The following is a 12,563-nucleotide window of genomic DNA, read 5'->3' on the forward strand; positions in this document are numbered from 1 at the left end:
GACATCAGTGTGTGCAGTAAGACGGTTTAATGCAAAGATACTACACAAACATTATCAGAGAAGGTACTTTTTGTGTAAATTTTGGTTCCTCACAGAACCATTCCATTAACAATTTCCCACTTACTCCTAAAACAGACCATCAGGCAAGACATGCCGACAAATTTACCTCCATTATTTTATTTTTTCTGTAAAATGGAACACACATAATGGGTTGTTGATTTTGGTCGGTTAGTATTCTTTTAGTTGAGGGATCCAAACAATACCACCATTATCCACATAAGAAATTTTGTCTCCAACCACATAACCAAGTCTTCCCCAACTCTTAATAAAGAGCTGGATGTGATTTATTACATGTTTTGGGTATGTATTCAAAGATTTAGCTATTGATGTATGTGAATAATATGAGGCTCGTAGCTCCATTGCTAAAGCAAATACAAACAGAAAATAAACCTTGGCTGATGGTCTTCACTTAAGGTGACTGGAACAACGTGTGTTTTCCACTAAAAAGGCCTTTAGCTTAGGCTACTAGACATTCCCAATGTTGCTAAAATTAAACAAGAATATATTAATTCATTATTTTACACATTACGTAATGCAGGATAAGTTGTTAAATATCAACCAAAAAAAAAAAAAAAATTCTTAACAAAACAAACATGTAAAGACACACTCAGACACCCACCCGCTTTTAGTGAAATTAGGGCAACAAGTTCAGACATCAACAACACAACAAGATGAACCCATGTGAACAACTGGAGGAGCATGCAGAGGAAAGAGAACAGCTCCAGACTGACACAGAAAAGTGATACAGTTCACTACAGCCGTTTCTGGGATGAAGTTTCCATGTCTCTGCATAGCCAGTCAATTTTGAAGGCAGCCATTTATAGTCATTGGTGATGAGATCCACAATCCGAAATATGATTTTGTTCTTTTTTTTTGTTTTTCCTCTCAAACTCTTTGGAGTCCTCTACATTCATACAGCAGCTTTAGCACTTCACTGAACAGAGAAGTGAGCCAGTGTGAAGCTTAGTGTCAATATGCCAAAACTTTGTCTAATTTCAATTGTGCTGGCTCATGCCACCTCACCCTATTAACGGTGAGTGAAAGAGCTCCCTCTGTTAATCAAGACTAGCAGCATGTAGTCCAAGTGGTTATTGCTTTAAGTGAGAAAGCCTGTAACTGTTTTGGGCTTTGTGCCTTCAGGTAAGCTAGGCCTATTTGCCCACAGTCTAGGCTGGTCCACTCCCCTTGGGTTTTGATGTGGACTGGAGAGAGGGACTCACCACAGGTTGAGCATTTTCACGCAGCTACAGAAGAGTGTGAAAAGAGAAAAGACACAGAGAGATTATTACACAGTGGTGAGACGATGAGACAAACCTCATGCCAGCCACATAAGAGAAACGGGGGACAACACAAAGGATGGGGGAGGGAGAAGGAGATAGATATAGATATATATAGAGAGAGAGAGAGTGAGAGAAAGAGAGAGACTCAGAGGATAGTTAGTGTATTGATCCAAACATCTCTCACTATCAGGTGTCCCATTGAAACAGGAAGAACAAATAACATGGGATGTGGACTTGTGTGTTAATTCCTACTGTTTTGTAAATCAAATAGTGGAAAATTAGTCCACAGATTTAATTCTGAACACCAATGCTGATGCAAAACATTATAAATGTTATTGGGGGATATTTCCTGCGTAATCACCATCTGAAGCAATCAGTGTCTCTGAAAACTAACTCCAAGTTTGTATTATTCTCAGTGGTACACTGGATAATGACCCATAGAGTTACAGTTAAATATGTACAAATATTTATCCAAGATTATTTACAAATTGTTTTTGTTGTTGTTGCTGTTTATAAAACAGCAAAGAAATCTGATCAATCCTTCTACACTGCCATACCACACCACTCTGAAATTAAATAGCTACTTTAAATGTTTGTAAAATCAGTGGGATCCCTTTAAAATGTTATAAATAAAGAGAATGACTTAAAATAAAATAATTAAAATCCAGACAGAAAACGGGTAAAATGAGTGATATCTAATGAGGTCACATGCTGTGTGATAAACCATGGTAACCCTTGTGTGCTTATTTCAAACTGTGTCCTTTTAATTGGAGACAGCCTGAACATTGCTTACTTTCAAGTCTGTGCATCAGTAATCATAGATGGAGTGCTATTCAATATATCAAAGCGCTGACAGAATAGAAAAAGTATCTCTAATTATATCACAGGAAATGACTATAGATCTAGACAAAAAGCCAGACGAAGACTGATTCAAAGGCACACTTGATGAAACTGATGTATTAAAAGAAATCATAAAATATGCACAGTTGGCATGAGAGTGCATGCATGTGTGATTCTGAACTGTTTTTTCATGTTTAATGAGACTCAAAGGTGTCCTGAGGGGCCAAGTTAATATGAACATTTGGTGGCCATTTTAAGATGCTAAAAATGCAGAACACTGACCAGACCACCAATCTAATCTGTTATGATTTAAAGTCAATAAGACCTGCCGAAGTTGTAAACAAAATGTCTGACTGTCAGTAGTCAACTGTGTATTACACAATACAGTGGAACCTCTACCTACGAACTTGATCCGTTCCGTGACCCGGTTCGTAAGTGGAAATGTTCGTTTCTCGATACAATTTTCCCCATTTAAAATAATGGAAAAGCAATTAATGCATTCCAGCCCCCGCCCCTGAAAGTCACCCTTTTTGCACTGATATAAGTTTACAACACACTCAAATTAGTAAAAAAAAAAATACATGTAGCGTTACTAAAAATAAAAAAGAAATAAAAAAAGTTTTAAGTGGTTACACATCGCTACCTTGAAGACGTGACGACTGGCTGGAGGAGTAACACAGGCACTGCCTGTATGACGGGAGGTAGGGGGTGGGTGGAATAACGGAGAGTAGGCGGTGAATGTGGGGAGACGAAGCGTAGATACGGCTTAACTTAGCACGAATTTCGATGTCTGCTATTTACACTAATGCTAAATTGCTAAGACTAAAATTTGCTAATCTTAAAAGCTCACTCAAGTCTGGGCACGCTGGGAGACTCGCCTATTGGGGTCAGTGTCCATTTCCAGCCGTTGGGTTCGTTTCTAGAGTCATGGTTCATTGGTGGAGGCAAAAAATATTCAAATGCCCGGTTCGTATCTTGGAAAGTTCATTAGTAGAGGTTCCACTGTATTAGAGGGGCATATAATAGTCTCTGTAAAACCAAAATCCCTAAATCTATAGAATTTAATTTCTCTTGTACAGATTTGTTATATTTTAAAACAATTCACACACTGTCACTGCATTATTGGCAGGATTTTTGACCTAACAAATTCACAAAGCCTCAGTATTATCCACTAGCCTACATCAGTCAAGCCCTGGATCTTTCCAGAGGGTATTCGGCCACGCTATTTGCCCAATTTGACATGGTCCTGCACAAAGGAAAAACTATTAATTGTTCATCTACTTTAAACCAGCGATATGATGGGGTCCTAAAATAAATATGTGGTCCAGAAAAGTCTTATGCCCTCCGTCTTGTACCTCAAACAGGTTAAAATGTCTCTGTTGAACCTCTTTCAAAAATTGTGTAACAGGTTTGTGACAAAACAAAATAACTCAAGCCCATTGACACATACTTCGCCTCGTCCACCACTTCCACCTCTGCCTGGACTGTGATTGGAGCATTGGAATGGGCTGCCAAAGGGTCATCTGCATTCAATTCCCCATTTGTTGAGCTTACCACCTGCAACACACCAGAGAAAGAGAACTTACTAAGAAAGAAACTTAGTGCTCACTGTACCTTTAAGGGACCACATAAGTGAATTTAAACATTCATTTTTCCTACAGAAAACAAGGCTATAAACACTGAACAAAATATATATCCAGCTGATTAAAGGATATTAAACTACCATTTACTTCTTCCTCTGGCTTCCATCTCAATATAAAGCCACTTTGAGTGCTCCTCAGCTGCGAAGGAGCATCTGTTTGACAGTATGTGCTAATACAACCTGCTGCAGGAGCTTTCCTGTGAATTAAAGCTCCAGGGAGAAGCTCATCATGTAGAGGAAGAGTCTCATTAAGAGGGAGGATGACCTCTCTGACCCCAGTACTAGCAACCGAGAGATTCAGATAAAGAACAGCAGGCTGTTACTGGCCTGTCTTTATGGATTACACAGGTAGGGCACCCAGGGTATCTGCATGCAACAGTAAATTCTACATAATACTTTTTAAGACCAGTTTAAAACCGGTCGGAGTCTTTTTTTTTTTTTAATGCTGCTTTTAATATGTGCTACCTCATGAAGATTAAATATACAAAATAGTCTGAGTGAATGCAAATCAGCCAAGCCCTTGTGTTATGGGGAGATCCTCCATGGTGATGCAATGATAGCTGAAGAAACCCCTGATTGTAAAGGAAATCATTGTCAGCTAAGACTAAATATTACTTGCTATAAAGTGGATATCAGCAATGACTGACCACTAACCCAGCTGCGTGTGTGTACACTTGACAGTACGAAGTTTCATCATAAGTAGATGACAGATGCTTTTGTATGCATCATTTTAAAATAAAAACGGTCACAAACCCACGGGTTTGCAGTAACAACTTTAAAAAATATAAATCAAATTTGAGCTGTTGAGTTACTCATTCATACATTTTTTTAATTTTCTATACAAATTTACTGTTTAATATTAACCCACCCTAGATGAACTAAAACTGGAAGTTTCCAGATTTGAACATTTGTTGTGTTTCTGGGGATCTTCCAGATGTCATGTCAGGTCTTGCACAGAAACCCTGGGCACCACACTTGACATGAGTGCACACACACACAGGAGAGAAGTGTTTGGGGCGGAACTCTGAGAGGGGGCCGGTAGAGAGGTACCTGCACTGAGCCCCCGTGCCTGTCCGACGCCAGGTGGGAGGTCAGGTAGGAGTTTGCCTGGCGGTTGGGCTGCACCTCCCAGGCTCCTCTGCGGTCTGAGGTGGCTGTCTGCTCAGGCGGAAGAGGTGCAGGAGGTAGGGGAGTTGTGGAGAGGCGAGTGAGCGTGAGCAGGCGGCGTGAGGCCAGGTGGCATGCAGCGCGGCACGGGAATGGAAACCAGCAGAAACCAAAGTTTAAAAACAAAAACCAACAAAACAAAGAGCCAAGGCAAAGCCAGGAATCAGCATTAGTGACAGAGCAAATGCCCAGTCAAACCAACAGCAAACATATACCCCAAAATAAAAGGTTAACAAAAACAAAAGCCGACCTCAAACAGTAATCATTCCAGAGATATGGTATAAGGAATATTCAATATGAGTGGACATTGCTGACAAAATGCCAGTCTATCTTGCCATATTATCTGCCCTATTCCTGTGGTAACACCTATTTGGGACATTACATTACCGTACTCAGAGGTGGGGTTACATTTAACAAGCTACACAACTGAAAATAAAAGTAAAACACAGAAAGAAATAGGAATATAACATGATTAAAAGCATATATTTTGTAACGCACCGATATGAACCATGTACATAACATTTTCATTTGTTTAATTAGAGGTCAGGAAGGAAAGGTAATGTAATTCTGAGCCTACAAAAGATATTGTCTTTAGATATGAGCCATATAAATATTTAATTGCAGACATAACCCTAGCATACTGGTATTATTGGTTTTGCAGGAGGGCTTTTTCTGTACAAATACATCTCAACACAACTGCTTATACATAACTTCAAAAATTAAGTCTATCTAATGTTTCAAATAAAAAAAAAGGTTTTTGTTTGCTCTTAAGTATAAGAGCAAACAAAAAGGCAGATTACAGAAAAGTTACTGTATGTATTTGTATATACATACTCTAAAAACATTCTATTCCCTGCATGCATTCTGAAGCATGGGATGTGCTTTGAGGGGGGAGTTCTGCATGCTCAGCAGCAGCTACCGTATTAGGAGGCAGTGAGCTGCACGGTAGAAGCAGGGGACTGGAAATTCGGATGGCTGAGATTCCCATACTGGATTTCAATCTTAAATACAGTGGACCATTACCATGAATTAACTCATTTTAATCCAGCGGACATTTTGCTTATTACACACACACACACACTGTTAACAAAGTAGTATATCAATAAATAGTAAGTTTTTACACTCTCCCATAATCAACTTATCTCCTGATCCCGCTCTGATCCCATTTCAAAAGCCAGGCTGTTATCCTTCAAATACAGACCATCATATTTCATGATGTTGTCAAACAAAAGACGAAATTGAGCAGTTCAGGAAGCTTATGTATAAAATTGACCTGCTTTTAGCATGTTGTAAAGATTATAGCTTGCAAACAAACTGATATTTTGCTTGTCACAAAAATATACATTAATGTTTAAAAGGCCAATTGATTAGCGGGGCAAATTAATGAGATACACAATATATGTCACTTTTATTCCACTGTAAACTTGTTTTTTTTCCCCACTTCAATTTATTTTGTTCAATAAGATGCGGTTTTGCATGAATTAAAATGTTTAAAATAAATTTAAGCAACATTTGGAAGCAAAAGGTCAGAGTTGAGGGGGGTGGCGCTGCAGAATAAGTTTGGGAACCACTGTTGTAATACAAATAGCAGCATCGTTTTGCAGTGTTCGCAAAGTAATAAGCAAAATCACCACCAAGTAATCAAGGTAATTAGTGTTGAATGCTTGTTCAGGTAGTAATCATAGGTAAAAATGAGTTTGCCAGAGCAGCAGGCTGATATGTTTCATGTTCTGTTGTGTAAAGCAGTGTTCCCCACCTGATTCCTTAGGGGTTGATGTTGGGAAGGCCTTTCTCTGTGTGTGTGGCTCTCACGGGTAACTGCTGACGTTCCTGAGTCCACGTGTACTGAGCCTACTGGTGTGGGCTTTAAAATTAAAACCAGACAAACTTATTCAAGCACAAGTAGCTTTAGTTGGTACATTTGTTAAGTCTTGCACTCTAGACAAAAGAATCTAACATTAACTTACAATTTGTCTGCCAACCCAGTCGTAGGTGTAATCAAACGTATATCCTTTTCGTTCAAACAGCTCAGTGAACAAGGTCCTCAAGTACTCATAGTCTGGCTTTTCAAAGAAATCCAACCGCCGCACATAGCGCAGGTAAGTAGCCATCTCTTCTGTAATAGCGATGAGAAAAATATTTCAGTTCTTCAACACAATAAAACCACCCTTCCATTATGTAAAGCAATAACAAGTCATGTAAGTGTGTTATGAAACAAAACACAGCAGAGGTTTCCACCTCTGTTTAGAGGGAAAATAACATTTGAAGTGCAATGACTGAAAGAAAGGAAATCTATTTAATCTACCTGGAAAGCTCTCACAGAGAACTTCAATGGGAGTGTTCCGTTTCGTGTCCCCGATTTTCTGATACCGTTCCTTTAATGTGTCAGCCTGCAAAGTGAAATTGAATTGCGATCTTATTTGTGCAGGGAGAATTAATCTATTATTGCTCTGAGGCTAAGCTGGAGGGTTAGATTGGCATACCTTCAGTCCCTGCCAAGGGAGACTGCCTCGGAGGAAGTACATGAACATGTGACCTAAGGCTTCAAGGTCGTCTCGCCGGCTTTGCTCTGCAAAAACAGCCAACAAATAATGTTGCAAAAACCTGCCAGATGAGCAAAGTCTGTTTTAAAAAGAGCTATTACAATTCTTTAAGACATGACAATGTTCTTGCTTACAGAGAATAACACATTTCTTAGAACTGTAGGGAGAGGAAAACAGAGAAGAATTTATTTTAGCAATTGTTATCTTACCCTTCCCCAAATGTGTATTTATAGACATATATCGGGCTGTGCCAGTGAGGCTCTTGTGCTCCCGGTACGGAATGTGTTTTTTGGTTTCAGGGTCGATGTATTCTTTGGCTAAGCCAAAGTCTATGATGTGAATGATGTGTTCCTTTTTGTTCCCTTGCCGCCCGATGAGAAAGTTCTCTGGCTTCACATCCCTGTAGATGAGGTTTTTCGAGTGCACATACTCCATACGAGAGATCTGTAGAAATGAACATGAGAGTAGCCACAACTTTTTATAAAATACAGAAAACCCTAGCTCTCCAGTCTGTTTGCCGCAAACCAGTTCAATGTGTTTACGAAGCCCAAGTGTTAGTAAACAGTTTAAAAATAATAATAATAATAAAAACATATGCTAGACTTTCTCATTCTCTGCTCATGGCTGAGAAACACTGAAAAGCATGGAGAAAAAGGGGGGTGGGAGAGAAGAGGACTGCTCTATTCCTGCTCCAGAGGTGAGTTACAATGACTTACGTTTGCTCTTTTAGATTACTTAAGGTGGAATTGATGCCAAATTCAGGAGACTACAAAAATGCATAAAAGTGTGCTACAAAACTAAACAGCACGAGTTACAAAAGAGTTCCTGCGGTAATTTAAACAGTGAATTTAAAAAATGTTACAGTCAACTTAAAACTTAGCCATGCACAAAGCAACAGTCGTTTTGATTTCCTCAAACATACAGTTCCTTAAAAGATGTAGAGCTTCTGAATGCAAACAAACAAGAGAACAGCACTTCCCCAGAACCGCCAATGTTCCCTTTAACAAGGCAGTATGTCTGTAGATGTATAACAAAGCATATCACATCACTCACAGTGAAGTAGTGCATAGATTAGCTGTCAAAACAACAGTGAGCCTACATGTGGGTCAGACTAAGCTCATTCCTAGAGCGTGTCTCGCAGGTGGAGGTCAATCTATTCACTTAACTTCAAAATTCAGGGAGATGCCATTTTACTGCCCTTACCCAGATTCTCTCCTTATGGTATTTTAACATAGAATATTTTAATTAAAACAGCCAACTTAAGACCAACATTTTAAAGCAAGCCATTCTCAAATTATTCAAAAACTGTATCTCATAAAAATTCCGCTGATGGACTGTTCATGTCATTAATAACTCAATAGCTTCCCTGAATGATATGTATAGGCTACTGCTGAACACTCCTTACACAGTTTCTTGCAAAAATAGTCTCCTTAAAATCATCATTTTTGTCTGGTCAAAAAATAATAATTTTAGATTATGAGCGAATAATTTATTTAAAAAAAAAAAAAAAAAAAAAAAAAAACTAAAACTCAAAATGAGTATGTATTCGTTCCCAGTGCTGGAGGAGCACCTAGTGTACACAAGCTAAATAAATTGCCCTGACTTAGGCACAGTTACTTTACAATTAAATTGTACACCATGTGGTCAGAAGAGGCGATTAAATATTTTTGGGCAAAATTCACACACACACTAAACGGTGCTTTTTCCCCATACACCATTCCAGCAGGGAAGTATAGGGGTGGAAGTGTTGTGTAGCAAGGATGCTTTTTCGAAGGAATTGAGTATTGGGTTACAGACAGATGGGTGGTGCAAAATACGGAGACACTGAAAGACAAAATGCTTCACCTGTCTTCAGAGAGATATCAGCTTTCAGAAGGACAATTATCCCAACCATAAGGTCCACTCCACATAAATGTGAACGTTCTATTACAGCCAAAGCCCAAATCTCAGTTCAATTAAGAATGTGTGGCTCCATTTGATTAATATAACCCACATGTGTAATATACACAACTTTAACAACCTGAGGAAATCTACCATGAAGAACAGACAAAAAAACCAAGGCCATCCAATTAGGATCTTACAGCTACTAAAAATGAATGTGTAAAAATTAATAATATATTTTAAAGGATCACTATGTAAGAACTGGCCTTTATGCTCATGGACTCCCAATACATTTTACAGCACTGTATAGAAATTGAAGAGGGGTCACTCCTACCCTCCTTGAAATGTTATGTAGTGCCGTTTCTGCAGTGCTAAGCTTGGAGTAGCAATGACAAAGGCTCTGTTCGGCCTTTTACAGCTCAGTGGAGGATAATGATTCTGAAGCTGTAATTTTAAGGCAAAAATTACTACCTAGAAACACACAATCAACATCTGAAAAGCTGGCAGATGTAGGTGCATGTGTGCATGCATCTGCGGTCATAAGTTTTAAAAAGGCTACAAGTACACAAGCCTGCATACCTATAATTTTCCTTCCGATATCACAAAGCAGCACCGTTCAACTTGGGCCAGGTAAAGCAACACAAACATTAGATGAGGAAGCTGAAAAGCTTGAAGTCTTTTTCCTCCTCTCTGCTGATGAACTAATTCATATGTATGTAATCTGAAAAAAGTAGATCTTGTAAAGTTTGAGAGTCGACTAATTTAATTATGCTGCCATTTCTGTTAGATAACAGACAAAACATAGCACAGTAGCAGATTTTTATATCTGAGTTGTACATGGCTTTCGTTGGCTTAATTACAGAATTGCCCACTTGTTCTTTTTAAATTCAAGTAATTGACCATTTATTTACGTCTCCACATTTTGTTTCAAAAGATAGCCCTTGAGGTTCTGAATGAAAAACCATCCAGAGTATAATAGCACTGATATGAAAACTCTCAAAACAAAAATGAACACAACCCACATCTCTCATTATCCTCTACATAAAAATTAAAAAAAATAAAAATAAAATAATAATTATCTGTTGAAATAAAGTCAGGGTAGGGGTGAACTCACCAGCTGTATGGCAATCATTAAGACTGTCTTGAGGGAAAAGGTTCGGTCACAAAGGTCAAAAAGGTCCTCCAGACTGGGGCCTAGCAGCTCCAGGACCATGGCATTATATTTCCCACATGGCCCAAAATAGTACACCTGGGGGAGGCCTTCAGCTGAAAGAGAGAAAGAAAGCATTTACAAACAGAGCATAGACCTTCATTAATTACACAGAGCCACTCCAGGGATAATCATCGTAGTGCCTTATCATTTTAATGAATTACACAAACACACATTACATTCAAGACTCTCAGGTTTCAGGGTAACAACAGGGTTCTATCCCAGGGTAACAAAACATGCAGTAACAATATTATTAAATGTTTTGTAAATTCTTAACAAAAGAAAAAAAGTTACATCCCTCAGTCCACTCCAGTGTAGAGGAAATAATAATAAATTATTATTATTATTATTATATTGAATAGTTTTGATTTTCTTTAGATATGCTGGACTTTTAAACTAAGCTAGTTAACTGATATTTGTTTTCAGTCTCAGAAGTCCAAAATTTTAGCAAGCATCTGTTGTCTTGGTCAGTTTATACACTGGTTAAAAATAATGCCACAATAAAAACTAATATCCACAATTTAAAGAGAATTTAATTAAATAAAACACCACACAAACACAAGGTGGGCAATATATCATTGTTCATAACTTCACAAAATCTTTAAGAATTCACTCTGTATTGAAATCTTAAATATATGCAACATATAATCTAACTTATAAGCAACCTTGGGTTCTTAAAAAGAGCTTTATAAATGTAATGCATTATTATTATTATTTCTACAACGTTGCTAAAAGGAGTATCTGTGATTTGGGGAAACACTGTCCTCTGGTTTGTTTACGTTCAGAAGCTCCACGTCTTTTAAAGTAGAATGGTATGAAGGAAAAATGACTGTTATTTGTACGTGGCTGGAGTTTAACTTATCTGTGTTTGTTCACTGTTTAAATTACTGCAGAAACTCCTTTGTTGTGAGCAGAGAGAGAAAGCCTATCATTCCGGACCAAGACGGTACTTTATTTTTTATTATTATTATTTTTTTAAAACCCATTTACAGACACTGGCTATCTGTAAATACATTAGACTGGCTTCCAGCGACTAGAGAGCAGCAAATGGTGAGGAAACATCCTTAGAATTGGGGCTGGGCAATTAACTGAAAATTAATCGAAATCGACATTCAGAACTCTGAATCAACATAATCTTGTCTATGTAAAATATTTTTAAATGTTTTTTTTTTTTTTTATTCTGTTATGTTTCCACTGTGTGTTCATGTACTGTCCCTTTAAAACCACGCTACCAAGCTGTAGTCCTGCGATTCTGCCCCTATCTGCCAAATGGAAGCAACCTAAATGCAGAGGCAGACCAAGCAACTCAAGCAAGAAGTACCAAAGAGAGACAGTTATTAAACAAAAAGTTAAATGTACACGCTGAGAAAAAACTGTTTCAGTGACCAGAGCACAATCACACACCAAATATAAACAGTGCTCAAAAACGAGAGAGGAAAAAGTTCACAGTAACATTACAAAAAATATCCCAGATTTAAATACTGGAGCATATTTACAGCACAAGCCTCGTCACTGAACTATGAGAGTCAAAAATACAAAAACAAAATAATCGTTCATTAATACATTGTACATGGTAAAATGTACAATAAATCACGATATTGATTAGTGCTCATATCGCCCAGCACTACTTAACATTTTATAAAAAAGTGCTATTTGATTAAAGTCATGATAATCACCTTTAAAGATGGAAAGCAGATTCGTGAGATTTATTTATTTCTACAGCACCAGGACAACCATTCCATCAAATGTTGGTTGATTCATCCTGCCACTAGATGGCAGAAGAGTGGGAAAATGCACATTTTGGCAAGGCTCATCTCTTCCATATCAGCGCTTGTTTTGTGTATAATAATAAATGCCAGAATAAGCCCAGCTAACCACAAACCTATTTTCTATCTGTGCAGAAATCTACATATGAGGGAGCAGGGGGATCATCCTATATG

The 12,563-nt window shown here is 38.1% G+C and overlaps 1 protein-coding gene across 3 annotated transcripts in view; it reads right to left on the reverse strand.

Annotated features, from left to right (window-relative positions):
* The window catches only part of csnk1g1 (casein kinase 1, gamma 1), a 38,357-nt gene that overhangs the window by 5,034 nt on the left and 20,760 nt on the right, over window positions 1–12,563 (reverse strand). For 2 of the 3 annotated variants that reach the window (XM_066647125.1, XM_066647124.1), the window contains exons 5-13: window positions 10,528–10,679; window positions 7,742–7,976; window positions 7,473–7,558; window positions 7,295–7,379; window positions 6,957–7,105; window positions 6,746–6,853; window positions 4,873–4,980; window positions 3,631–3,737; window positions 1,281–1,304 (exon numbers count right to left, since the gene is read on the reverse strand). In XM_066647125.1, the coding sequence (XP_066503222.1) occupies window positions 1,281–1,304; window positions 3,631–3,737; window positions 4,873–4,980; window positions 6,746–6,853; window positions 6,957–7,105; window positions 7,295–7,379; window positions 7,473–7,558; window positions 7,742–7,976; window positions 10,528–10,679 (1,054 nt within the window). The remainder of the gene's footprint in view (window positions 1–1,280; window positions 1,305–3,630; window positions 3,738–4,872; window positions 4,981–6,745; window positions 6,854–6,956; window positions 7,106–7,294; window positions 7,380–7,472; window positions 7,559–7,741; window positions 7,977–10,527; window positions 10,680–12,563) is intronic. The other variant, XM_066647126.1, reaches the window with a different exon arrangement.

Source organism: Hoplias malabaricus, chromosome 16, assembly GCF_029633855.1.
Source record: "Hoplias malabaricus isolate fHopMal1 chromosome 16, fHopMal1.hap1, whole genome shotgun sequence".
In the NCBI taxonomy this organism is placed as follows: domain Eukaryota; kingdom Metazoa; phylum Chordata; class Actinopteri; order Characiformes; family Erythrinidae; genus Hoplias; species Hoplias malabaricus.